At 37.0% G+C, this 25,077-nt stretch overlaps 1 protein-coding gene across 3 annotated transcripts in view; it reads right to left on the reverse strand.

Annotated features, from left to right (window-relative positions):
* The window catches only part of Nectin3 (nectin cell adhesion molecule 3), a 109,965-nt gene that overhangs the window by 66,995 nt on the left and 17,893 nt on the right, over window positions 1–25,077 (reverse strand). For all 3 annotated transcript variants that reach the window (XM_057764179.1, XM_057764180.1, XM_057764178.1), the window contains exons 2-4: window positions 7,456–7,797; window positions 1,734–2,030; window positions 97–214 (exon numbers count right to left, since the gene is read on the reverse strand). In XM_057764179.1, the coding sequence (XP_057620162.1) occupies window positions 97–214; window positions 1,734–2,030; window positions 7,456–7,797 (757 nt within the window). The remainder of the gene's footprint in view (window positions 1–96; window positions 215–1,733; window positions 2,031–7,455; window positions 7,798–25,077) is intronic.

Below are 25,077 nucleotides of genomic sequence, written 5' to 3' on the forward strand. Positions count from 1 at the left end.
TAATTACACAATACACTGATTAAAATTAATCTTAATGCATTCAGAATACCTTTCTCCTTTTAACAATTGGCTACTGTGCATTTAACTCTGTATTACCTGCTCCACACGGACTTGAAGGGTGGAGGATTTGCATCAGCATTACATTTGAGGTTAACACCTCTTCTTCCCACAAACCAATTTCCATCATATCCTGTAACTGAAACTTCAGGAGCATCTGGAAAAAATCAATGAATGCAAACACAATCATCCTTTGTTAGGAGTACATTCACTATACAATAAAAAAACATTAATGCAATAGGTAACCTTTAGAAGAATGGAATTTATTTTTCCTTATTTTCAACATAATCACCTGGGAAGACAATATCCAGTAAACAGTAGTTGACTAAGACAATGAATGGATGGATGGGTGGATGGATGGATGGAATTCAATATCAGATAAAATCACCTATGGCTTTATTTAGCAAGGATGCTGAATGTAAGACTTCATAACTCCTATTATAAAAGAGTAGACTCATAAACAAAACAAACATAGTACATTACTTAATTAAATATGGAGACGTGGTATGTAGGTACTGCCTTAGTACCAAGTTCCTTATATAACCATCTGGAAAAGGATGTTTAATCTAAGAGGAGTAAATTCACATTACAATTAAGTAATATTCACTGTAAATATAGAGCTACGGCACATACTTTTTGAGACTATATACAAGTACAATAAATATCTAGAGCTTCAATGGCAACAAAACAAACTATTCACTATAGCCAAAAGGGTCTTTAGTATATGCACAGCATAATCAATTTTAATTGTAATGAGTAGTGTAATCTAAACCCCTAAGCATGGCATTTCACCAAAAAGTAAAAACAACAGAACTTCAAAACCCCAGCATAGATGACTTCATTCTGCATGTATGAAAATGATAGCAGACCTAAACACTTGCTGTTGTTATCTCCAATCTGCCTAATGTTAAGTCACTCTTGAAAGAAAGCAACAACCAATTTTACTCAAAAATTTAAAATTTCAAACAAATCACAATGCATCAAAACCAGAAACTGATGAAAAGTGAAATGCGGGTACGCATGAAAATATGAGAACTCCTCAGTACAAAGGAGGCAGCTAGGACTCTCGTATATAGTTTCTTACTATTCCAAATCATAGCTTTAAAATATTTTAACTACATAATAATTATAGTATCAGTAAGATCAGCTTAGAACAATACTGAAGAAAGATTTTCAAACTAGCTAAAATGTACCTATAAAGTAAAAGATAATCTTTTTTGTTGTTGTTTTTCAAGACAGGGTTTTCTCTGTGTAGCCCTGGCTATCCTGGAACTTGCTCTGTACATTGGGCTCACCTGGAACTCAGAGACCCCTTCCTGCCTCTGTTTACTCAGTTCTGGGATTAAAGGTGTGCACCATTACTACCCAAGTAAAGGATTCTTACTGAAAACAGTAGGACCCAGGGGCAGGGTCAGCAGCCCAGTTAAACACAATGCAGTTGTTTGTCTTTTAAGTAGTACACATCTGAGGTACAAGTTTCCACAGCTTCCTTAAGGTTAGCTTCCTTTAAAGCCTCAACTTTTAGTTGAGCATCACTGCATACTCAGTACTCAAACCAAAGGCGATTTGACGAAGAACTCTGACTACAGGAGAAAATGCGGTATGTAGCTTAAGCTGAACGTAGACACTGGTGTAGACACTGGATGTCTAGTAAGCAGACCCTGGTGAGTACTTACATTGGATGTCTAGAATGAAAGAGTATCGGACATCCTTTTCTAAAGCTGGATGTTTGACAACACAAGTAATTCGCCTTCCTCTAGCAAATCTCGTGGGAAAGAGCTTGTACTGGCTGACAATCGTGGCTGTTTCATTGGGAAAGGAAGTTGTAGTAGATTCCATTTCACCAAGATCACCTTCCCAGTCAATACGTGCAACTGGTTTTCCAGTGGCTGCTATACAAATGGCTGCTACTGTTTCATTTCCTCCATCAATTAAAGAGTCTGGCCCTTTTATCAGGCTCACCGTAGGTTCAACTGTTAAAATGAAAAAAAAATGTACTTCAATTAATAAAGTATTTACAATTTCTAGAAATAATTATAGTCTTAGGGACAAATACAAATAAAATCATACAAGTATATTTTAAGTAATGCCAACATCAACTGCATACCTGGAATAGGAGGTTAAGTTTTATATTATCATCACAAAGATGGCTGTCCTGATAAAGTTTCACCTTTTGAGATGAGTGAAATATAATCAAATTAAAAGATTTCTATGACCCTGATCTTTATATTAATGTTATTACTTCCGAAATAAAAATAGCTTTATACATTAAATACATTATATGTATGTATATATTACTTCATTCTAAGTGAAGTTTAAAGCAAATAGCCTTTAAATAAGTCACTAGTTTTGTCTGTCTCTAATTCATACCTAGCTACTATTGCTCTCTATTTTACCTTAAAGGCTATTAATATTTCCTTAAGTATTTCTTCAAGCAAAAGGAAAAGAAACCAAGGGAAGGGGAAAGAAACATACATAATGCATATACAGAGCAAATATCCACGTAACCACCACCATATGAACTAAAAATATGAGCAACTTGTAAGTTCCTTGTCTCTCTGTGTCTTACCCTATCAACTTTAATGTGGAACCATAACTCAAACCTGGTAAATGAATTTTTAAGTATCTTCTCAAAAGAATCAATAGGGCAAATCCAAACCAGAAAGCCTTACTTTACCTGTACCTGGAGTATATAACAGAACTGCTGTTAATTCTATGTTCCGGTGTTTTATTTTTAAGACATGGTTTCTCTGTAGCTTTGGATCCTGCCCTGTAACTAGTTCTTGTAAACTAAGCTGAACTCAGATCCACCTGCCAATGCCTCCCAAATGCTGGGATTAAAGGCATGTGCCACTACTGCCTAGCATCATGTTTTCTTTGAGTCAACAGATTCATTTCTTTAGCTTTATTATTTTAAATTCACTTCAACTATTCATTTTCCCATGATTTAGATCCATGTGGAATGTTATTATCATAGAACTTATTTATACAATAAGTCATTCATTTATACCAGAATTTATTACTGGTAGATGACACTAGGGTTTTTCTCTATTTTTATAACTCATTCATATACATATCTTGGTGTATTTATAAACAACTTCCTCTGATTTGTCCCCAAACTAGAACTGCTTCTATCCTGGTTATTTTCAATTTTACCCAAAAAATTAAGGTGTCAATTAACTTGCAATCTTTAAGATATGTATCCATATATTCACCAGCTAATGTTATTAAACTATTCAGTATTCCAACCTCGCATGTCATGATGCATCATTAAGATTTACATTTCTCAAGTTATGAATGAAGGTGGAGGGTATCACATATGCTGTAGGGTCATTTTCAATTTCCTTTTCTGCCAAATGTATTTTGAGGTGAGGTATTTTTATTTCCCCCTTTTAACTGGTATGGACATAAATCTTGGAAAATAGTTTCTCCTAAGTTAGATGTAGCACAGATTATTTTCTATCAGTCTCAAGCTTATCTTTCTTCTGCTCCGTGTCTTGTTTCGTTTGAGATGTTCAGGTGCTGGACCAAGGTCCTCTGAATGGATGTTAGACACATGCTCTGTGGCTGAGTTTTATCATCACCAGTCCATTTTGAAAAAGTTAATCCAAATGTATTGAGCTATCTGTTTTTATTTACTTTGACGGTTAACTATGTACCAAGAAATACCCTATTTCTCCTATTTGAGGCAAAATATTATGTGATTTCTATTTTTTTTTTATAAATTTAGAGATTAATGAATTTCCCCAAATGCTACAAGCAATACTGTTTAAAAATTTCTGGTATTGCCAGCATCTTCTGTTTGTGTAGATCCATTTGGGCATTTTTTAAGGCATCCAAGGCTGGGCTCAGACTCACTCTGTATCCTGATATAAATGAGATTCACTTTGCCTGCCTCCACCTCTAGAATGCAGGAATTATAAGAATGTGCCCCCATGCTGTGGCAAATTTACATAGAGCTGGGGGTCAAAACCCCTTTATGCTAGGCACTGTACCAAGTGAGCCATACCCCAGACAGGAGTGTTTCTGTGGTCTTATTTGTACAAGGAGTTGAAGACTGAAACATATCCCCCCCCCCCCCCGCCCCCGTTACTTGTAAGTGTTGTTCCTTTTAGAGACAAGGCCGAACATGCGCAGGACATTCTCCTAGACGCACCTGGATTCCTCTGGACTACAAATCCCAGCAGCCCAATGGGAAGCCAAGCATGTGCAGGACATTTTCTCCCAGACACACCGGGAGTCCCCCTTAAAAACCGGGGACGCCTTAACCCGCCCTCTCTTTTTTCTTCACCCCAGTCCCTTACCTGTTGTTCCCCCCCCATTAAAGTTTACCCACGTGGAACCCCGCGTGTCTCGTGTTTCCTTTCCAACCCCGCAGGAAGAATAACAGTAAGACTGGTAGTCCTCAAGCAGAGGACTATTATCTGAATTATTAATGTAGAAATACTTAGAGACTAAAGATATTCCCTTAAAAAATATCTTTCTTTTGGCCAAGCTCCTACAAACTAACCAGGCCAGGATTTTCTCAAGTTCTTAAATTATATAGCCTGGGTCTATGACTCTTCAAACACGACTTGCTTTGAGTTTACTACTACTCTGAAACTGAGAATCTTTGAGATACAAAGCAAATGAAGTAAGACACTCCATACTGGACAGAATTACACTTGAGACTTTGCTTCTTGCTTCAGTTGATCTTAGCCCAAAGGCTAAGAAGCCATCTCTCCCTTGTAGAAGTTCTAAATCTCCTCTGGGCATCACAATGTTTCTTCAGGATGAATCAGCTTTCAGTACAAGGTTATTTCTATGCCGTCGTCTCCTCCCAGTATTAATACAATCATGCTCCTCACTATATACTTTGGGGTTCCAAACACCCCAGTTAAAGAGCTGGTCTGAAAAACTTATATACGCACTAAAGCTTTCTTTTCCTCGAGAAACATATATGTTTAAAGTCAATTTTGAATGATATTATTTACTTTTTTAGAATTGTTTTTATTGAGCTCTACATTTTGTTCCACTCCCTACTTTCCTCCCCTCTCTGCTTCTACCATCTCCCATGACTCCCAAACATGCTCCCAATTTACTCAGGAGATCTTGTCTTTTCCTATTTCCCATGTAGATTGCATTCATGTATGTCTCTCTTAGAGTCCTCTTTGTAGTCTAGGTTCTCTGGGGTTATAAATTATAGGCTGATTTTTTTCTTTGCTTTATGTCTAAAATCCACCTATACATACTATATTTGTCTTTTTGGGTCTGGGTTACCTCACTAAATATATTTTTTTTCCCAGATGTATCCATTTGCCTGCAAATTTCAAGATATTATTTTTTACCACTGTGATTGGGAAAATAACCTTCACCAACCCCACATCAAACAGTGGACTGATCTCCAAAATATACAAAGAACTCAAGAAACTTGACATTAAAGGAACAAATAATCCAATAAAAAATGGGGTACAGACCTAAACAGAGAACTCTCAGCAGAGGAATCTCAAAGGGCTGAAAAACACTTAAGGAAATGCTCAATATCCTTAGCCATCAGAGAAATGCAAATCAAAACACTTCTGAGATTCCATCTTATTCCTGTCTGAATGACCACGATCAAAAACACTGGGGTAAGGGGAACACTCTTCCATTGCTGGTGGGAGTGCACACTTGTAGAGCCACTTTGGAAATCAGGCGATTTCTCAGAAAATTAGGAAACAATCTACCTCAAGACCCAGCAATACAGCTGTTGGGTATATAGTTTGCTGAACTATGTTCATAGCAGTGCTATTTGTAATAGCCAGAACCTTGAAACAACCTAGATGCCCCTCAAGCAGAAGAATAGATAAAGAAAATGTGGTACTTGTTATTTTTCTTGGTAGTTTTATCCCTTCAGTTGGCTTCTCTGTACAGATAGATCCCTCTGCTAAGCAATCTTCCTGTTCTGTCACCTTGGACCCCTTACGACCTTGCTAAACCTAGTATTGAATACTATTCAATAAGCTACAAAGAAGCCTCAAATGCTGTGTCTAACACACTTCCAAGTGAGACCAAGGCTGCTGGCCTATGTACTACACTTTAAGCACCAAGGTCTTGAGAGCAGATGGGCAGGAGCACAAGCTTACATTTACTTTTACAGTAGAAACAACAGTTTTTCCATTCATTCAAGTTATTTTCAGATGCTCCAGATTTAAAGTGTCTTATACTTCATACAAATGCTTTGCACAACTGATAAAATTACTTTTTCAGTAGTCTGTTTCAACCATTTAAACTCCTTCTATTCTAGACTTTCCCAGAGATCAATTGTGTGATGAGAGATTGCCATTAAAATGAGGAAGTGTTACTGGCATTTCATGGGTTGGGGCTTATGGATCTGCAAAGCACTCTATGATGAATAAACAAGAGTCCTCAACAAAAAGAATTCTAGCTCTTACATTCAAAAATTGAGAATTAAAGAAACTTTACTTTAATACCTCTCAGATTTGGTTCTCTGCCAATTCAGTAGAAGGGCCATGTGTCAATCCCAAACTACCCATTATTTAAGGACTAACAACCATTCCTTTATAAAATATGTCTTGAATTCTATGTTCACTTAATCTTACTAAAGAATTCTTACAGGCCTTGGGGAAGGTGTTAGCTCCTCCAGCTGAGCAATGGGGCTTTCTGAAGGAGGAGCTGAGGTGCTTCTCCACCTCAGCTACAGATTGTGGTTGCTCCTCTATCTCTGATCTGGGACTACCACAGTATTCCTCTACATTTCCAGATTGCTTTACATCCTACTTCAGGAGTTACCACAATGCTAACAGGTTTAGTTCCACCTTAAACTCTAACAATTTAGGTAGCTAGTATATGATTCAAACAAGTATACAAGTCTTCAACAGCAGTAATAAAAACCACTATGGAAAACTGAAATACACAGTGGCAAAAGGTTCCAAGAAGTCCAATGAGAGTCACTGGAGAAAAACAAACAAACAAATAAAAAAGCAGGAAAAACTAAAAACAACAAAAACATCACTAAATTTTAATACTGAAGTAATAAAAATGTTATAGCAGTTCAGTTTTTAAGAACAGGATTTCATTCTGTAGCCCCAGTTAACCTGGACTATATGGCAATAACCTGCCTGAGGCTCTCAAGAGCTGGAATTACTGGTGTGAGTCACCATGGCCAGCTGAAAATCACATCCGTTATTACAGTGCCACCTATTATGAAAAGAGCCAAAACTGTGTGGCGTTACAGGCAGGTACACAAAGGCTTTGCTTACATTAAGAGAGCCTAGAAACACAACATTAAGACAGAATTTGAGAATGTATATCTGAATGTTTTTAATTAAATCATATTTATAGAAATCCTCATTTTATATGATTGAAAACATTCTCAATAGGATATCATAGTCTCAAACTCAACTCAAGCATACCTACCTAACACAGTCACAGTTGTAGAGGACTGGGCATTTCCAAGTGGGAACGTAACAGCTTTGCATATGTATTTTCCAGAGTCTGAGAAGCCTATGTTATGCAGAGTAATTGTTGCATCATTAAGTGAGTAGTTTTTAAACAAGACTCTTCCCTGATAATCTCCTTGAACAGAGAATCCATATTGAGGATGATGAACTGCAACAGTCTGTGTACTTTTGCCATGTATCTTCTCCCATGAAATCTGTGTTATAGTTTCATTCACTTCAATTAAACATTTCAACGAAACATTCTTTCCCCACACTGCTGTGACATGTGGCTCCACGATAACTGATCCAGCTAAGGCACCTATAAAGAAAACAAAAACATATGTAATACAGTTTTGATAATGGAAAACGTATGCTAACATACAGTCACTCTCCTTCTTTCTCTACACACATACACATATCCACCCACCCATCCCACGTACTCACACACACACACCTGAACAATAAGAGCCTGAAAAGAGCTGGGATGGGGGCCAGCTGGAAGTCAGATACAAATGACCATCAAACCATTCAACAGTGAGCTCAGCAGAAAGGGAACTACACTGGAGGCAGATTCTCCCAAAATCAAGACTTCACATGAGATTTCAGATGTAGCTGCCACCTTGACTGCAGCTTTGTGAGAGTCTAAAGCAGGGTGCAGCTGAACCATGTCTAGATGCCCCTCCCCACTGAACCAAAGAAGAGTAGATGTTATTTCATAGTTAACAAATTTTAGGTATTTTTTAATGTAACAATAAATAACTTGTTTAAGATCTAAGATCAAGGTAGTTTCCTGTGGAATGCTAAAATTCTCTCTAAAAAAAAACAAAAACAACCCAATCTTTTGAGATAGACCAATTTCAAGAAAACACTAAAGAAATATTTACTATGAATATAAAATTGTCTTTTTTTCAGCAGAGTGAAAATACATTTCACAAGCAAGTTTAAAATGAAATAACACCAAACTTCTCCTAAATGCCAGAGAATCACGATTGTCCTGAAGGAGACCAATACTGATCAATGTACTGAAGACACTGCTCAGTAAATGTTTTAAAACATAAACAAACTGCCCTCAGAGAGCTCACCACACACCACCTGACAAGGAAACAACAAAAACTATGAAGCCAAAATAAGTCCTCAAAACATAAATTGCAAAAACATCTTTAAAACAATGTCATTTCTAACATTTTATTTTTATTTATTTATTTATTTATTTATTAAAGATTTCTGCCTTCTCCCCGCCACCACCTCCCATTTCCCTCCCCCTCCCCAATCAAGTCCCCCTCCCTCATCATCCCTAAGAGTAATCCGGGTTCCCTGCCCTGTGGGAAGTCCAAGGACCACCCACCTCCATCCAGGTCTAGTAAGGTGAGCATCCAAACTGCCTAGGCTCCCACAAAGCCAGTACGTGCAGTAGGATCAAAAACCCATTGCAATTGTTCTTGAGTTCTCAGTAGTCCTCATTGTCCATTGTGTTCAGCAAGTCCGGTTTTATCCCATGCTTTTTCAGACCCAGGCCAGCTGGCCTTGGTGAGTTCCTGACATTGTCTCAGTGTGTGGGTGTACCCCTCGCAAAGGGCTAATCCACCCAATTAAAAAATGGGGCACTGAGCTGAACAGAGAATTCTCAACAGAAGAAGTTCGAATGGCCAAAAGACATTTAAGGTCATGCTCAACTTCCTTAGTGATCAGGGAAATGCAAATCAAGACAACTTTAAGATACCATCTTACACCTGTCAGAATGGCTAAAATAAAAAACACCAATGATAGCCTTTGCTGGAGAGGTTGTGGAGAAAGGGGTACACTCATCCATTGCTGGTGGGAATGCAAACTTGTGCAACCACTTTGGAAAACAGTGTGGCAGTTTCTCAGGAATTTCGGGATCCACCTACCCCTGGACCCAGCAATACCACTCTTGGGAATATACCCAAGAAATGCCCTATCATACAACAAAAGTATATGCTCAACTATGTTCATAGCAGCATTGTTTGTAATAGCCAGAACCTGGAAACAACCTAGATGCCCTTCAATGGAAGAATGGATGAAGAAAGTATGGAATATATACTTATTAGAGTACTACTCAGCAGTAAAAAACAATGGCTTCCTGAAGTTTGCAGGCAAATGGACGGAAATAGAAAACATTTCTAACATTTTAAATGAATATACAAGTGCAGAAGGAATGAAAATAATTTTTTAAATGCATTAAATTTTATTCAAACACTATTTTTTTGCTGTTTTGTCTTGACAAGGCCCGCTACGTAGAAAGGCTGGCCTTTAGCCTGATGACTCTCATAGCCCACAGCTTTCTTCAATCAGGACTAGACAACAGTCTTAAACAATATTATCTCTTTTCGGGGGGGAAATATTGGAAAAAAGTCAATAAAATGGAAAAAGGACCTTCTAACAGATGACTATAGGAAGGGACTAATGTTTATTGTTTATAGGAGGAAACCAATGATTTATAACACTAACTTTAGCAACCACAAAAGAAAATGTTTTGGTGTTCTTTAAACCATTGCTCGTTATCAAGAACCCCTCAATTCATCATCACTCATTATTGACTCGAAATGTCAAAAGTAACTACATCAAGATGTACAGTATTCAAAGGTATTTTAGTATGAAGTAGTGTAAAGTCAGGCACTAAGCCAGAAATTATGCAAACTCATGAAAAAGTATCATGAATATTGACTTGACTGTAAGACAGAAACAGGACTATCAGATGGGAAAGGAAGGGAACAAGTGGGTGAGGGAGGGACAGCTAAAACTAAGGGCCATTTGAGAAGTCATATGGAAGTTTAATATAGTAGAATCCTAAAATATATACATAATTGAAGGTCATCTAAATGGAATTGTTAAATAACGGGGAGACAGAAGCAACTGGACATCTCTCTCATTACCAAACAAAGCCTCCAGTTCTGGGAATGGGGTTACATCTAATCAGTTGTTGGCCAAACAACCCAAGCCACTGTCAGGGCTACTGGTTCCGATCCACAAACTGACAGTAAGGCTCCACAACTCTTAAAGAGAAAAGGAGAGCTGGCACTTACTTTAGAGCCTTCACTCCTATGGACTAATGTTCACGGCACCAGAAGGGATTCTGTGTGCACAAAGGCAAAAAGGTAAACACCAACCCAACTACAAATCCTTCGATCTACAATGATGTTCCATCTGCAAGATTCTCAAATGTAATAGTGGAGCTACCCAACCAATAATATCTGATTGGACTTAAGACCCACTCCATGAAATCGAACCCTTTCCCAACCTTTGGGTAGCCAAGCCAGGGACTAGGGGAATATCAAATACCACTGCTTTGCCAAGGAACATAGCAATAAATGGTAGAACAAAATGTTCTACTATACTCATAGATCAGGGTTTTGCTCAGTCATCAGAAAGAATAGAGCCATCATCAGAAAAACCTCCTCCTGCAGGAAATGGAACACATACAGAGAGTCACACCTGGACAATAGTGAATACAGAGTAAGACACCTTGAATACTCAATCCTAAATGGATCTCCATCAATTCCTTCCCCCTCAGGACTCAAGAAACCCTAAGGAAGAGAAGATGGAAAGATTCTGAGAGCCAGAGGAACATAAAGGACTCCAAGGTATCAAATATGTATGTACAAATGAACTCATAGAGACAGTGGCAGCATGCAAAGGACCTCTATAAGTTTGGGTCTGATGGGGTCCCAACACTGAGAAGAAGTGAATATAAACACTCATTCCTAATCCAGAAGCTAATTCCAATTGATAACCACTCACAAATGAAAATATATATATATATATATATGTTTTCTTCATTAGAGTCTCTCACTGAGGAAACAAACACTCTTAAGGCCAATCCCCATGCCCCATAACACATGGCCAACACAGAACTAACTCAACGGCACCTTTGAAGGTTCTTTGTCTCATAATGTTTTGCCACTTATTTTTTCAATTGTTTTTGTTTTTTAACTTTTCTTTACAGGTCCTTTCCATACATATTATGGTTTTCAGTTTTTTTATTTTTATGGAATACCTGTATGTGTACATGTGTCTTGTCTCAGTGTCTATTGTGTTTCCTGAGCTTTTTCTTTGGCTCTTTTTCTTTGGAGTTTGTTTACTTTGTCCCATTCTGGTATGTTTTTAACCTAATTTCATTTTATTATTATTTGTTTTAAGATGACTGTTTGTATCTTAATGAGGGAAAGAAAGGGTAAGGATTTGAGTGGGTGGGTGGGTAGGTGGGGAGGATCTGGGAGGAGCTGGGGAAGGTAAAATCACAATCAGAATAAGTCATACTAAAATTTTTCAATAAAAAGGTTTTTTACAATAAATGCACATATCATTATGATACATTAAGTTCTACATTTTACACATAAAATATGATACACAGTTGAATTTTTTTCAAGAATATAAAGATACTTTTGACTAATAATAATGAAAGCTGACATAATTTTCTCATTTGATACCAAAAAAAGGAAATTTAGTAACAATGAACACTTATTGCCTGTCTTCTGTCAAAGAAAAAGCTAACTTCTAAGAAAACAAAACCTCCCAATAATAAAGTTTGCAAAACAGTCGCCATCATCATTTGGGCTTGAGCACAGTATGGTGCATACATAAGTGTCTCCAAGCTGTGTAGAGCTCTGCATAGCAAATTTGGCTTTTACTTACATAGACAAAGAGAGAGGGAGAGGGTATACTGTATATATGTTTCTATTCTTGTTTATAAGATTTTTGTATATTGACACAAATTTAATGTCAATTTTGTTATACTACATGTTTATTTCTACTCTTGTTTAAAGTATTATGCTTATGCAGTCCATTTAAAAATATACTAGTCATCTATAATAGTCAAACTTATAGACATGTTCGTTAGGTTTTCTAGATATGCAGAGATATATTTGAAATGGAAAGGTAACCTTCAAAACCTTCAAAGACCTACAGAATATGGCATTTAAGATATTTTAATAATTTAAAATTTTTTCAATGTGAGACACTTGCTCCTGGCAGTTCCTATTACTTCAAAGAGGGTGATGAGCATTGAAGAAATTTGTTAGAGATTGCCTTCTGTGTGGCAAGGCTAGTCATTTGGGCAAGAGACTGCTCTTGCCTGAACTGCTTGACTATATGCTATATAAACTGGACATGCAGGACCCAGGGGAAAGTGACTGCTGAACTTGAAGATGGGACAGTCCTTCAGTATTCCTGATTCATAGGAGATTCTTCCAGACATTCTATAGGACACAGAGGAAAATAACTGACAAACTGTCAATATAGGCAGGACAGTTACAAACTTCCTGCTTCACTGTTGTAGAAGGCCTTTTGTTCAGTCTCAGCCACTTAAGACCCAGAATAATCACAGAGAAACTATATTATTTAAATCACTACTTGGCACATCACTTAAGCTTATTTCTGGCTAATTCTTATATCTTAAATTAATCTATCTGCATTAATCTGTACATCATCATGAGTTCATGGCCTACCGGCAAAATTTCAATGGGCGTTTGTCTCTGGTGGGGCTACATGGCTCCCTCTGACTCCACCTTCTTTCTCTCAGCATTCAGTTTAGTTTTCCCGGCCTAGCTTTGTTCTGCCCTGCTATAGGCCCAAAGCAGTTTCTTAATTAATCAACGGTAATCATAGCATACAGAGGGGAATCCTATATCACCTCATTACAAAGTCTGCCAGACACTCTAGGCCTATAGGCTGAAAATGGTTGCCCCAACATTACAGAAAAACTTTGGGTGACTGTCCAGACAGCCAGACAGCTCTGTCATTTCTAGAGTTTTAAAAGTTGCTTATAATGCACGTCCTGTTTACTTAGGTAGTATTATATCCTTCTGTTGTCTTTGATGAGCTGAAGACAAAATAGTTATAATTATAGGTTTCCTAGTTATGATAAAAGATAAATTAGATATGAAACTTTAAATTAATAATAAGATAGAGTCCCTTAATTTTGTCAAATATAAACTAGGTATTCTATCTGTAATTCTTGCTTAATAACTGTTTTATTAAATACAATATGTTAAAGTTAAACCTTTCTTTTAAATTAGATAAAAGAGGGAAGATGATATTCTGTATGCTGTGAATATGTCTTTCTCACTAGTTGATGAATAAAGCTGCTTTAGCCAGTAACCAGGTAGAATAGAGCCAGGCGGAAAATCAAGAAAAATATATGGAGAAAAAGAAGGCAAAATCAGGGAGACAACATGTAGTTGCCAAAGGAGTAAAATGCCAAAGCATCACAAGTAAAACACAGCAATGTAGTGATGTAGACTAGTAGAAATGGGTTAATTTACAAGTGAGAGATAGTAATATGCCTAAGATATTGGCCAAAAAATTAAAATTAAGCTTAAGTCTTTGAGTGCTTATCTTATAAGTGGTTATTGGGACCAGAGGTGAGAGAAATCAGTCCAGTGGGTCTGGGTGAGATGGAGAAAAGTCTCCATTCACACAATAGTACTTAAAATAAAAACTCTGTTTGACAACAAAGATTTAAAAAAAAGAGATCAAGAAAAAGTCTCATATACTGATACTCATGGTCAGAAAAAGTAATCCCCAAGTACATGTAATGTTAAACTTCTACTTGTGTCTGTTCTATTAGTGGCTCACTGCCCCATAAGGAGTCAGGACAGACTAAATGCAGGAGAAAAAAAATCATCTGACTATCTTGATGAAATGGATAGCAGTACACATATAAAGATTAATTTTGGTGTTTCTTTGCTTAAAGTCTTAAACCTCTGAGCAGGCTCTGCACTACCCATCAAACAGTACCCTCTGGCTTTCCTTAAGGTTCTGTGAGGTTAAAAATTATAGTACTTTTGTTTGGGAATAGGGTTTTTGCTTCCTTCCAAGTAAGACTTTTACACGTTTCCATTACTGGATTAAACCCACAGATTATAAACTTCTGAGTAAGATTTTCTCATTTGGAACATAGAAATTGTGGAGGAACAGATTTTCTGTTCTAGTTCTTAAGCCAAACACCTCTTTCCCCAGAAAAGAAGCCCCCATTGCCACACAGTAAACCCACTCTCTGTCCCTGTTTTCTCACATGAAGCTAGATTTAACTAAAGAACAGAGGAGTCCTTGAAACACACAAAGGTTTACTAAGAAATACCTTAATTCTTAAAATTTATCATTATCTATAAGTTTAGAATATGAGTCTAAGGAACAGCAAACAATTTTCCTACCAAGAATGCTAGCTTTGTCATAGGTGCTTCTGGCAGGAAAACCATGCTAAAATACACTATTTCTGCTGTATATCTCTTCGTGATTTACAAGCTAAGTTGTGTACCATTAGCTAATTAATTAAGTTGAATGTACTATTATTTCAGACAGAGGAGTACCTGTTGACCCATGAAAGCACTACAACCACAAAAAAAGTAACTTTTGCATATTCTTGTATGTTTGAAAAGTCAGTCAGTATTTCATGTCCCCAGATACAAGGCATCTGGAAACTTGCAGCTGAAGAGAAACTAAAATACCACATACCATAACCAGACTGGATTAATTCTTCAAAAGCAAGCATCTGTGCATATGCACTGAGGATTATATTACAGGGTCGAGGAAGTATGAAGAAAGAAGTAGCGGTTCACTTGTTTCTCACCCGCCTGCAGAAGTACAGAACGTCTCACAAATTTGGTCATATATTCTTTAATATTATCTGATATCAATTTTTACCTCTCATCTACAACCAACTTACACATATCAGGTCCCACTTTCTTTCAAATGTCAACATTTATAAGGTAAGTATATGAAAATATTCTTTAAATAAAAAGTTTATGTCCAAATTAAATTACTCCAAAGATCATTAAAGAGTCTACCAAGGATGCCAAGAATTTAGAGTAATTTTAAGAGGTTTACTGAAATTTGTGTATCTCATCAACTCCAGTAGGCTCCAAGAAACACATTCTGAATGAATAATCAAAATTATTTTAAAATGATAAATATCATATCAATGTCAAACTTCTAATAAAAAGGGCTTCTCACAGAGATTTCCCCCAATTACTTAAACAGAATATTGGAATAATAAAGTGAACTAAATCACTCTTTATATACTGCAAACTAAAATATTCTGACAATGGGAAAGAATGTCCTTTTTTCATTACTAGAAAAGATGAACTCTGAGGTTCTATTCTTAGGAGAAACTTGTGCCACATACAAACATTGAGAAAACCAATCATTCTTGCATTCATCAATATGTATGAAACATATACTTTGGGCCTGGCACATTTCTAGGTACTGGGAACACTTCTGGAGCAGAGAAATCCCAGTTTTTAATGAGTTCTATATCCTGATTCAGAAGTAATATTAAGGAAGTAAAATCACACACATACATATGTTAACTAGACCTTTGGAGGGGAATGAAGCACGACAAGAAGGTTCACTTCAGGGCAGATGAGACAGAAGGGTGATGGAAGACAGCTTTAAGGTAACACTGTAGCAAAGACTTTAAAAAGTGAGAGATGCAAAGAACAATTCAAGTTAACTGAGTACAGTGAGTGCAAGAAGTGCAATGAAGCCACCAAAGGAGCAGTGACCAGATCTTCTGGATTATTTCTTGAGTGATATGGGAAACCACTAGGGAATTTCTAGTATGAATATGCACAGTTCAAGCATCAGTTACACAGAATACAGAAGGCGGGCTTGAACTACATTCTGAAAAGCACTGTAGATAGCATGAGCAAGAGAGTTAAGGAAGCTGATATGGCAAAATTCCTCCATGGTTTCTGGTCAGCACATGTATAATGAGAGGAGATTACATCTATCAGACAGAACCAGCAGGTATAATTCTTTGAAGAACAAGAAGACAGTTACAATGCACAGTTTTTAGACTTCTTGTATTTGCGACGTCTATTTTATAACTAGAGGGACACATTGGGAAAGCAGCAAGATCTATAACAGAATGCTGTTCTGGATAAGCTGCCAGATTTCATGCAGATTCCTAGTATCAATTTACTAAGACCTAGGTCTATGAAGACATGAGATTGCTTGAAATCATTTAAAGTTAGTAAGAATAAAGAGGAAACATAACGACCAGTATTGGTAGCCCAGTAAAGCCCAAGAAGGTGTGAAAGAAGAGGAGAATTCTACAAAGATGACAGAAGAATGGATAGGGGAGATGGAAGAGTCAAACATTCTGTATATCAATTTAAAAGAACCAAAAATGAGTGCTAAATATTCAAATGCTGCTAATACATCAAAAGGAGGACTGATAAGTAATTACTGCTTTAGCAACTGTGATGAGTATAAAACTCTGATTGGGATACCTTTAAAATAGAGTCGAAGACTTTTGTTTTCATACAAAAAAAGTAACAAGATCCACCCTCCTGTATGAAACCACCATTTCTGAGAGTAGTCAACAGTTAAAAGTATAATGGGCCTTTTGTCCACTTGTGGATTCTTTATCTGTGCACAGAAATATTGAGAGAGAAAAAAAATCCTTTAAAGGTCCCAAAAGCAAATATTGGCCTTGTTGTGCATTGAACACCATGTTAAATCCATTAGTGATGGATGTGTAGGATACTCTGTGCTATGGTTCTTCCTCCACTTCACAGGTTCTCACACACAATCTGTAGAGATAATCTGATTTTTAAAAAATATACCAAAACAAGCAACACAGAGACTGTTTAACAAGGGCAATGACCATCTTTATGAAGAGTAAAGAACAGTGTACATAACTGACTGAATTTCTACAAACTAACAATGAAAAGCCAAAAGATAAATATTTTAAATACTACTATCATTGGTAGCACCAAAAAAAAAAAAATGGTGATTAAATATAACCAAAAGCACCAAAAGCACTGCACCAGCTGAAACTAATAACAAGTATAAAGAGAAATGTAAAGATCTATGTAGAGCGATAGACTCTAGCCATGAGTCAGAAACTGTACAGTAAGATATGTCTCTCTAAATTGATCTATACACTCAAGCAATCAAAATCCCACTAGAATTTTAGAAAGAATTGACACGATGTTTGTAAAATTCACATGGAAATATAAACGTAATCTTGGTTAGGCAATAATCTCTTAGTTATGCAACTTGAAGAATATTGGTGAACACCATCAATAAAGTTCTGTTTGGTATGACACTCTTGGAGAAGCCACCGACTAAAAGGTCTTACAAAAATATATATCTAAAAGAGATTATCTGAAAAGGGCCAAAATGCATAAAAGCACAACAGTTACTCCATAATTTGAAAGGCAACACTTTACAGGTGCATCTGGAGAGAAACAGCACCAAAGATAAATGTCAAGGTACAGAGTGCTGATTAGCATTACTAGAAAAATACAAGCTGAGGTCACAACAAGATGATCACTCTATTCTCACTACTGTTACAAAAATGAAGAAGAATGACTACTCCAAATGCTGGAGAGACCGTGGACAAACAGAATCCCTCACACAATGCTGCCTGAGTATAGAATTATATGAACACACTGGAAGCATGGCTTCTACATAAATGTACACAGCAACTTAATCCAAACAGCCTCAAACTGGAAATAGCTCATTATTCAACAAATAAACAAGTTGTGATACATTACACAATGAAATATCACTCAGCAATGAAAGAGGAACCCCCAAATAAGAACAAGCAGCAGGAACTTCCTCAACTTGAGAAAGGACATCTACAAACCAAACAATATAAACTCAGAACCCACCTGTCAGAATTTGCAACACAACTTCGAGTGTTGCTCTGGAGTTTAACTGAAAATGTTACGTCGATTTGTGAAGAGTGAACACCTTGACTCATCATGTCTTCCTATCCATGAATGTAGCAAATCCCTTCATTTACTTAGTTCTTTACTTTTGATCAGGATTTTCACAGTTTTCCGCATTAGAGTTTTATATATGAAACTTTGTTAGATTCTTATATGAACATTTTATTTTAGAGATGTTCATGTAAAATACTTTCCCCAGTATATTCTAATCAGGTTTCCCCTTCGCCAATGCCAACTTCTCCGAGATCCTTTCCCCTCCTCCCATCCAATTCTATGTCTTATTTCTTTCTCTTCTTAGAAAACAGATTCCACATGTTCATCGTAATTCAGTTTTTTAAAAATGCAATTTTAACAAAAGCAGTTTGAAGGATAAAACTTTATGGCTTGATAATGCTACTCCTAGGAGTTGTGGGTTAATACTAAAAAAATTCTAGTGCGAACTGTAGTGTATCTCCATATGACAACTGTGGATCAGAGAGGTCCTATGTACACCCAAAACAATGCACGATGGCATTTCCCTTGGTTTCCCACCAGAATTAGAGATGGGATCCTATTTCTGATAACACAACACACCTTGAATGAATGATACAAAGAAATTAACCAGGAATAGCATTAAATACTTCTTCCTTTCTGGCAGTTTTTATAATATTCAAGATGTTATACAGGCTGCTGGTGGGGAAGGAGCACCAATGATCATATTTGTTGGATTTGAATCCAACAAATGGAATATGAACTACCCAGACTGGAGGAGCCTACTTGTGCAGCAGTTGCATGACTAGGAATAGCCAACAACTCTGGGTTTGACATCTGCTCCACAAAAGGAAATCCATGCATGGCACTATACACCTGGTCAAAAACCCATGAAAGGGAAGTGAAAGGTACTTGGTGGGAACTTACTGCTATTGTTCATCTAAACTAGTACAACATCAAACTGCCTTCAAAATGTTCATATTTAGACCCACAGTCAAATGCTACTGCGACCCTTAGATAGTCTCTCTGTCAAATGAATAGCAGTGAAAATCATGGATTCTCAATGTGTTCAGAGTGAGTGGCAGCTGACTATTCAGCCTTAAACAGAAAAATTGGTACTACTCCCTTGGATGTTTAGGTAACATTGATGAAAAGAGGGTGAACAAGCCAAAAGACAGTGAGAAGGGCTGAACACTGCCATCTTCTGGGCAGTAACAGTCATTGTAACCCTAACTCCTGCATAAGAATTGGTCAGTGAACATTCAAGCATGAATAGGACCCTATTCCCCTCACTACTGAAAATTTGGTTCCTGACTGATGCTGGGAGAAGGAGTCATTGTCTTCAGTTGTGTACCTAACTGGATGGTTTTAGGCCCATGATCACACACAGACCCTAGTTAGACTCAACAACATGAATCTTGGAAAGAAACTAGTGTGGGTTTGATGAGAGGGATAAAAGGAAGGGAAGGGGGATAGAGTAATCAAACTGCACTCTGTGTGTGTGTGTGTGTATGAAAGTGCCAGAGAACACATTTAATTAACAGTAATAGAAAAGTATTAATGACCACATAGAAAACTAAAATAGATGAAGGAAAAAATAAATTCATAGCCTACTCATGAATATTATCAAAAGAAATGAAAAGATCACCAATGTGAAGGAGAAAGTTAAAACCATAGAAGAAAACTTCAGCCCGGAAAGTGAGAGGCCGAGATAGAAAACAAATAATAAACAGTGAGTCATCAACATGAAAGATTAAGTATAAGAAAGAATGAAGCCAAGACAATATCAGTTAGTCATGTAAAAACAAAAAAAATCAAGATCAAACTTAAGAAGAGCCCAAACTTAAAAATATAAGAGTAGAAATGTTCATATAAAAAGTAGAGGAACAGAATCTATTAAATAAAATTACAGCAGAAAGCTTCCCAAACCTAAAGAATTGACACCTCCCACAAGGTACTTAGAACCCCAAATAGTCATGACCATAGAACAACCACTCTATAACAGTGCAATGAAAATTTCCAAAAACATTTAAGAGAAAAATGTCAAATCACTTACAAAGGCAAATGATCTTATTAAAGATAGCTTCCAAAAACATAAAATACCTAGAACATCTTAACAAAGGAATGAAGGATCTCTACAATGAAATTTTCATAATATGGAATAAACTTGCTTAAAGATAGAAAGATTCCATGAACATGGGTTAGCAGAATTAATATTGTAAAATGTTATCAAAAACTATCTTCAATGATATCTCTATTAAAATTCCAGTGACGGTATTTATATACAACTACAAAAACAATCCTAAAATTTCCATGGAAAAACAAGAGACTCCAAATAGGCAAAGAAATCCTAAGCAATAAGAACAACTCTGGGGGTATCAGAATATCTGACAACAGACCCTCATAGACACACAGTAACAAAAACATCATGAAGTGGGACAAAGGTAGACACTTAAACCAATGGGGTAAGACAAAATGACCCACAAAAAACAGCTATAACCTTATACACACACACACACACATACACACATACTTTTGTGTGTGCACCAGGAAAGTATAAAGGAAACTGGAAGCTGACTGACTGATTGGAGAGGAAAAACTCAAAGAGTCAGCAATGGGATACTTGTGAGATGAAAGAGAGGAGGGACAAACAGAGAAAGAAAGAGGACCAGTCACACGGGGAAGGATGGCCAAAGAATGGAGCTGTATACAAATAAAATATGAGATTTTAGTATGAAATAATGAAATCAATTCTTTCCTATGCTAAATTTAAAAATAATTAGCAAAATAAAAGTATAAAGCCTTATCATTCACATGTAATAAAACCTTGAGAGTTTGCATATCTTTAGCCATGATCTAACACTTAAGGCTTCCACTTCACTAATGCTAACAGGAAAATTGAAAAGTGATTACCAAATATATTTACAACTACTGAAATTAGTTTACCTTATTCCTCTGAACCACTGAACACTCTTTATTTACCTCTGAGACCATTTCTGTATTTTCTTACTGCATAAATATCTGCTATCACAAAATTTGGACTAAACCATGAAAGGCCAAAATAAAATTCAGTTTCTAAACTATTAGTATCAAAAGGAATTTTTCCAGAGAATATCATCTAACTTATTTTATAGGGTACTAGGGTGTTCTTCCCATATGCCCAGTTCAAAAACAGTCAGGAAGCAGCATTTGGGATCTGAAAGGACATTTTGCCACCCTCATCATGTTGTGCATAGTATGTATGAGAAAACCTGCAAAGTTCTGCAGAAAAAGAAACGCGATTACTTATCCAGTTTTCCCAAACTTCGATGACTTCCAAAACTAAAGGCAGAGAAGGGTTGTGGCCCACAAGTAAGCGTTACTTCCACCACAGGCAAATGTGTAATTAGTACAGTAATTACTAAGACTCTGCCCTTCTGATTTCTGAGATGGTTAATACTGTCAATTTGACAGGTCGTAGAGTCACCATGGAAACAAGTCTATGGGCATAGATTAGGTTAAGTGAAGGGAGAAGAACCCACCCTAAATGTCAGTGGTACCATTCCACTGAAGGGGCTGTGGGTCGAGACTGTGCATGAACACTAGTTGAGATCATCTCTTCTGCTTCCTGACTCTGCAATGTGACCAGCTTCCCTGAGGTCCTGCTGCCATGACTTCCCCACCATGATAGGACTGAGAGCCAAAATAATTTCTTCCTTCCTTAAATTGCTTGTGAAGATATTTTGTCTCAGTAATGTTATATTTTTAAATAATGAAATTAGTTATAACTTTCAAGTTTTACTCATAATAAAATGTGTAACTCACAATACTTCACTGATCATAATTAACAACAGTAAACGATTTTCAACCAAATGAATTGTCTTTCAACCACACTTCAGAATTCACTTCTGACTTCTTCTGGTTCCGTATTTCTGATCTTAAATGTATGGCAGGTAAAAGGAAAGCAGGAACTCATAAGCAGGCAACTGTCATCTCAGAGCACAAACACTATCTTTCAAGACACTAATCTACTCTCAAGTTTCATATATATTAATTAGCCTTCGATATAATTAAATACAAAATTTTGTATACAAGTTAATATGAAGAAATAATCTTAAAAACCTCACTTAGTGTTAAGGGCAGAATCCCCAAAGCAGTATTCAGAGCTTACAGCTCAGTGGTGTACTTTTCAGTTATCAAGCAGAGATACAAAACTACTGGTGCAGATCAGCAGGGTGAACCCGAATAGCAGCACTTGCCCCCGAGCCTAATGGCCTGAGCTGAACTTCTAGAGGCCACATGGTGGCAAAGAGAACCAACTCCACAAAGTTGCACACAGGTGCCCACACACATCCACACCCACATATAACACCCACTTTCTACATAAATAAATACAAAGATTTTAGAGTGTAGGCAAGTAAGAGGGTGGAAATACAAAGACATAACTTTGAGCCAAACTTTGTGTATTCAAGAACACAAAGATTCTCTAAATTATCACTAGTGACACTCAGGATATTTAAGTTTACCTTGCTACTTAAAAGACGCCAAAGTTACCACCTAACTAGCAAAGTTTCGGCAAAATAAAAAACAAAAACAGAACAGAACAAAACCAAAACCAAGCAAACAACAAACAGAAGTACTAACTAAGCACTAGAAAGAATTAGCAAAAATTTTTGAGGATCAGATTAAATTAGCTCGATTCTACAGTGCACCAACCCGTTTTCCTTCTGAACCTGGAATTTGGGCATCTGGTGCAAACAAGAGTCAATGGTTACTGACATTTAATATTTGCCAGCACAGCTTTTCCGGGGAGACTAGGGGAAAAAGTACTCTGGAAGTTTGTGCCTGGCTTTCCCCAGGCTGCCTTATGACTTGTTGCTTCTAATGCTTGTACTGTTTTGCTGTATGAAAGTATGTTGAGTCCCAAATTCCTGAGAAACTTTCTAACATAGAAAACAAACACCAGGGCTGGATGGCTCTGCAGTTAAGAGACTGGTGGCTCTTCCAAAGGTCCTGAGTTCAATTCCCAGCAACCACATGGTGGCTCACAACCACCCATAGTGGGACCACTTATAGTGAGATCTGATGCTTTCTTCTGGAATAAAGGTATACACACATAGAGTTCTCATCTATATAAAATAAGTATTTCAAAAAAGAAAGCATCAGTTTGTGTGATCTTCCCTGGAACCTGAAAACATATCCATACAAGTAACATTATACAGGCTGAACAGGTTGTATTTAGAAACATGCCCCCCTCCACAGACACACCAAAAATAAAAAGGAAACCACAAATCTGAAAGACAGCAAGGAAAAAGGTACACAGGAGGTCATGGAGAGAGAAAAAGGGATAAGGGAAATGATGTAATTAAACTACATTAGAATATCAAAACTAAGAAAAAAATTAAAAACCATCAAGGAACTATTTAGAGCACTGAGATAAAAACATGATGTATAGAAACAACAAGTAACAAAAAAGATACAATGTGAAGAAGTATTAGGAAAACTTTAAACATTTCCAGCATGAACCTTGCTCTTCATAAATTCACAAGTTTTTTTTTAAGTATGTTTATGGGCAAGATATTCATAAATGTACAAGTCCACTAAGTTTAAGTCCATATGTATGTATGTACGTATGTATGTGTGTATGTATGCATGCATGCATGTATGTATGTACATTCCGTATGGGGTGTGTGTGTCAGATTCAGTGAAGATTTAGAGCTAACAGAAGCACAACTGATGAGATCTTCACTTTAAGGTAACTAGCAGAAAAATATGAAGAATCTGGAAAAGTCTTATATGTCTGTTACATCAACTTCAGGAAGGTATTCAATAGCATTTGTAGGAAAAAAACTTTGGGAAACAATGAGGTTCTACAGGTACTCAAAGAAAATCATAAGAATTCTAGAAAATGCCTATAAAGATACCTTTGCTTCAGTTAAAGTCTGTGGAGAATTAAGTGATCAGTTTAAGAAAATTGTAGGAATATTACAGATATTCTCTCACCACTACTCAATATATCCCTAAAATTAATAATAGCAACGACCCTGGAGGATGAGGAGATAGGTGTGCAGATAGGTGGTGTGTGAATCCGTAACCTACATTTCACTGACGATACAGCACTACTTGCTAAAAGTCCAAATGAGCTGCAGGCCATGGTAAATAGAGTGAAAACTTTGTTATGAAAGTAAACATCAAGAGACTGAGATACAATCATGCGAAGGGTGCACAAGGATTTTAACACTGTAATATTGAATCAGAACTTCAGGAAAACAGTCAACTTCCATCTGAAAGGAAACCTCAGTTCAAAGGAGGAAACTATTTCAGACATCAAGAGGCGGATAGGAAAAATGAGGGATGTATTTCAGGTTCTAGGAGAGGTTTGCTCAACAAGAGACACAATGACAACAACAAAATTACTAGTATATGAGACACTTGTCTTGAGCTGCCTTTTTACAATCTGAAACCTGAAACACAAAACAGTCCTCAGATCAGCAGCTCAATGTGTTTGAAATGGCATGTCTCAGGAGGATTCTAGGCATCACAGAAAGATATAGAAATAGCCTGCACAATGATGACATTAAGAAACATCTCCACCTACAGAAGGAAGTAAACTATAGGATATGGCAACAGCACTTAAGATACTTCAGTCATGTTATGAGAATTAATGATGACAGATACCCGAAGATAGCACTGCTTTGCAGAGTGCACGGGACAAGGTGAAGAGGAAGGCCCCCAAAACGCTGGATAGACAGCATAGAGGAAGACTGTGGGGCCTTGGGTATGGCAGCAACACAAGCATCTCGGAGAGCCCAGGACAGGACAACTGGAGAACCGCCATGGACAGGCTGCCCATGCACGCTGAAGCATTGCTAGGGCATAAATGATGATGATGATGTATGTATACTGATAATAAAATATTACCATGAGGGCAATGGTGACAGTAGATAGCC

This window comes from Chionomys nivalis, chromosome 3 (assembly GCF_950005125.1).
Source record: "Chionomys nivalis chromosome 3, mChiNiv1.1, whole genome shotgun sequence".
Taxonomy (NCBI): domain Eukaryota; kingdom Metazoa; phylum Chordata; class Mammalia; order Rodentia; family Cricetidae; genus Chionomys; species Chionomys nivalis.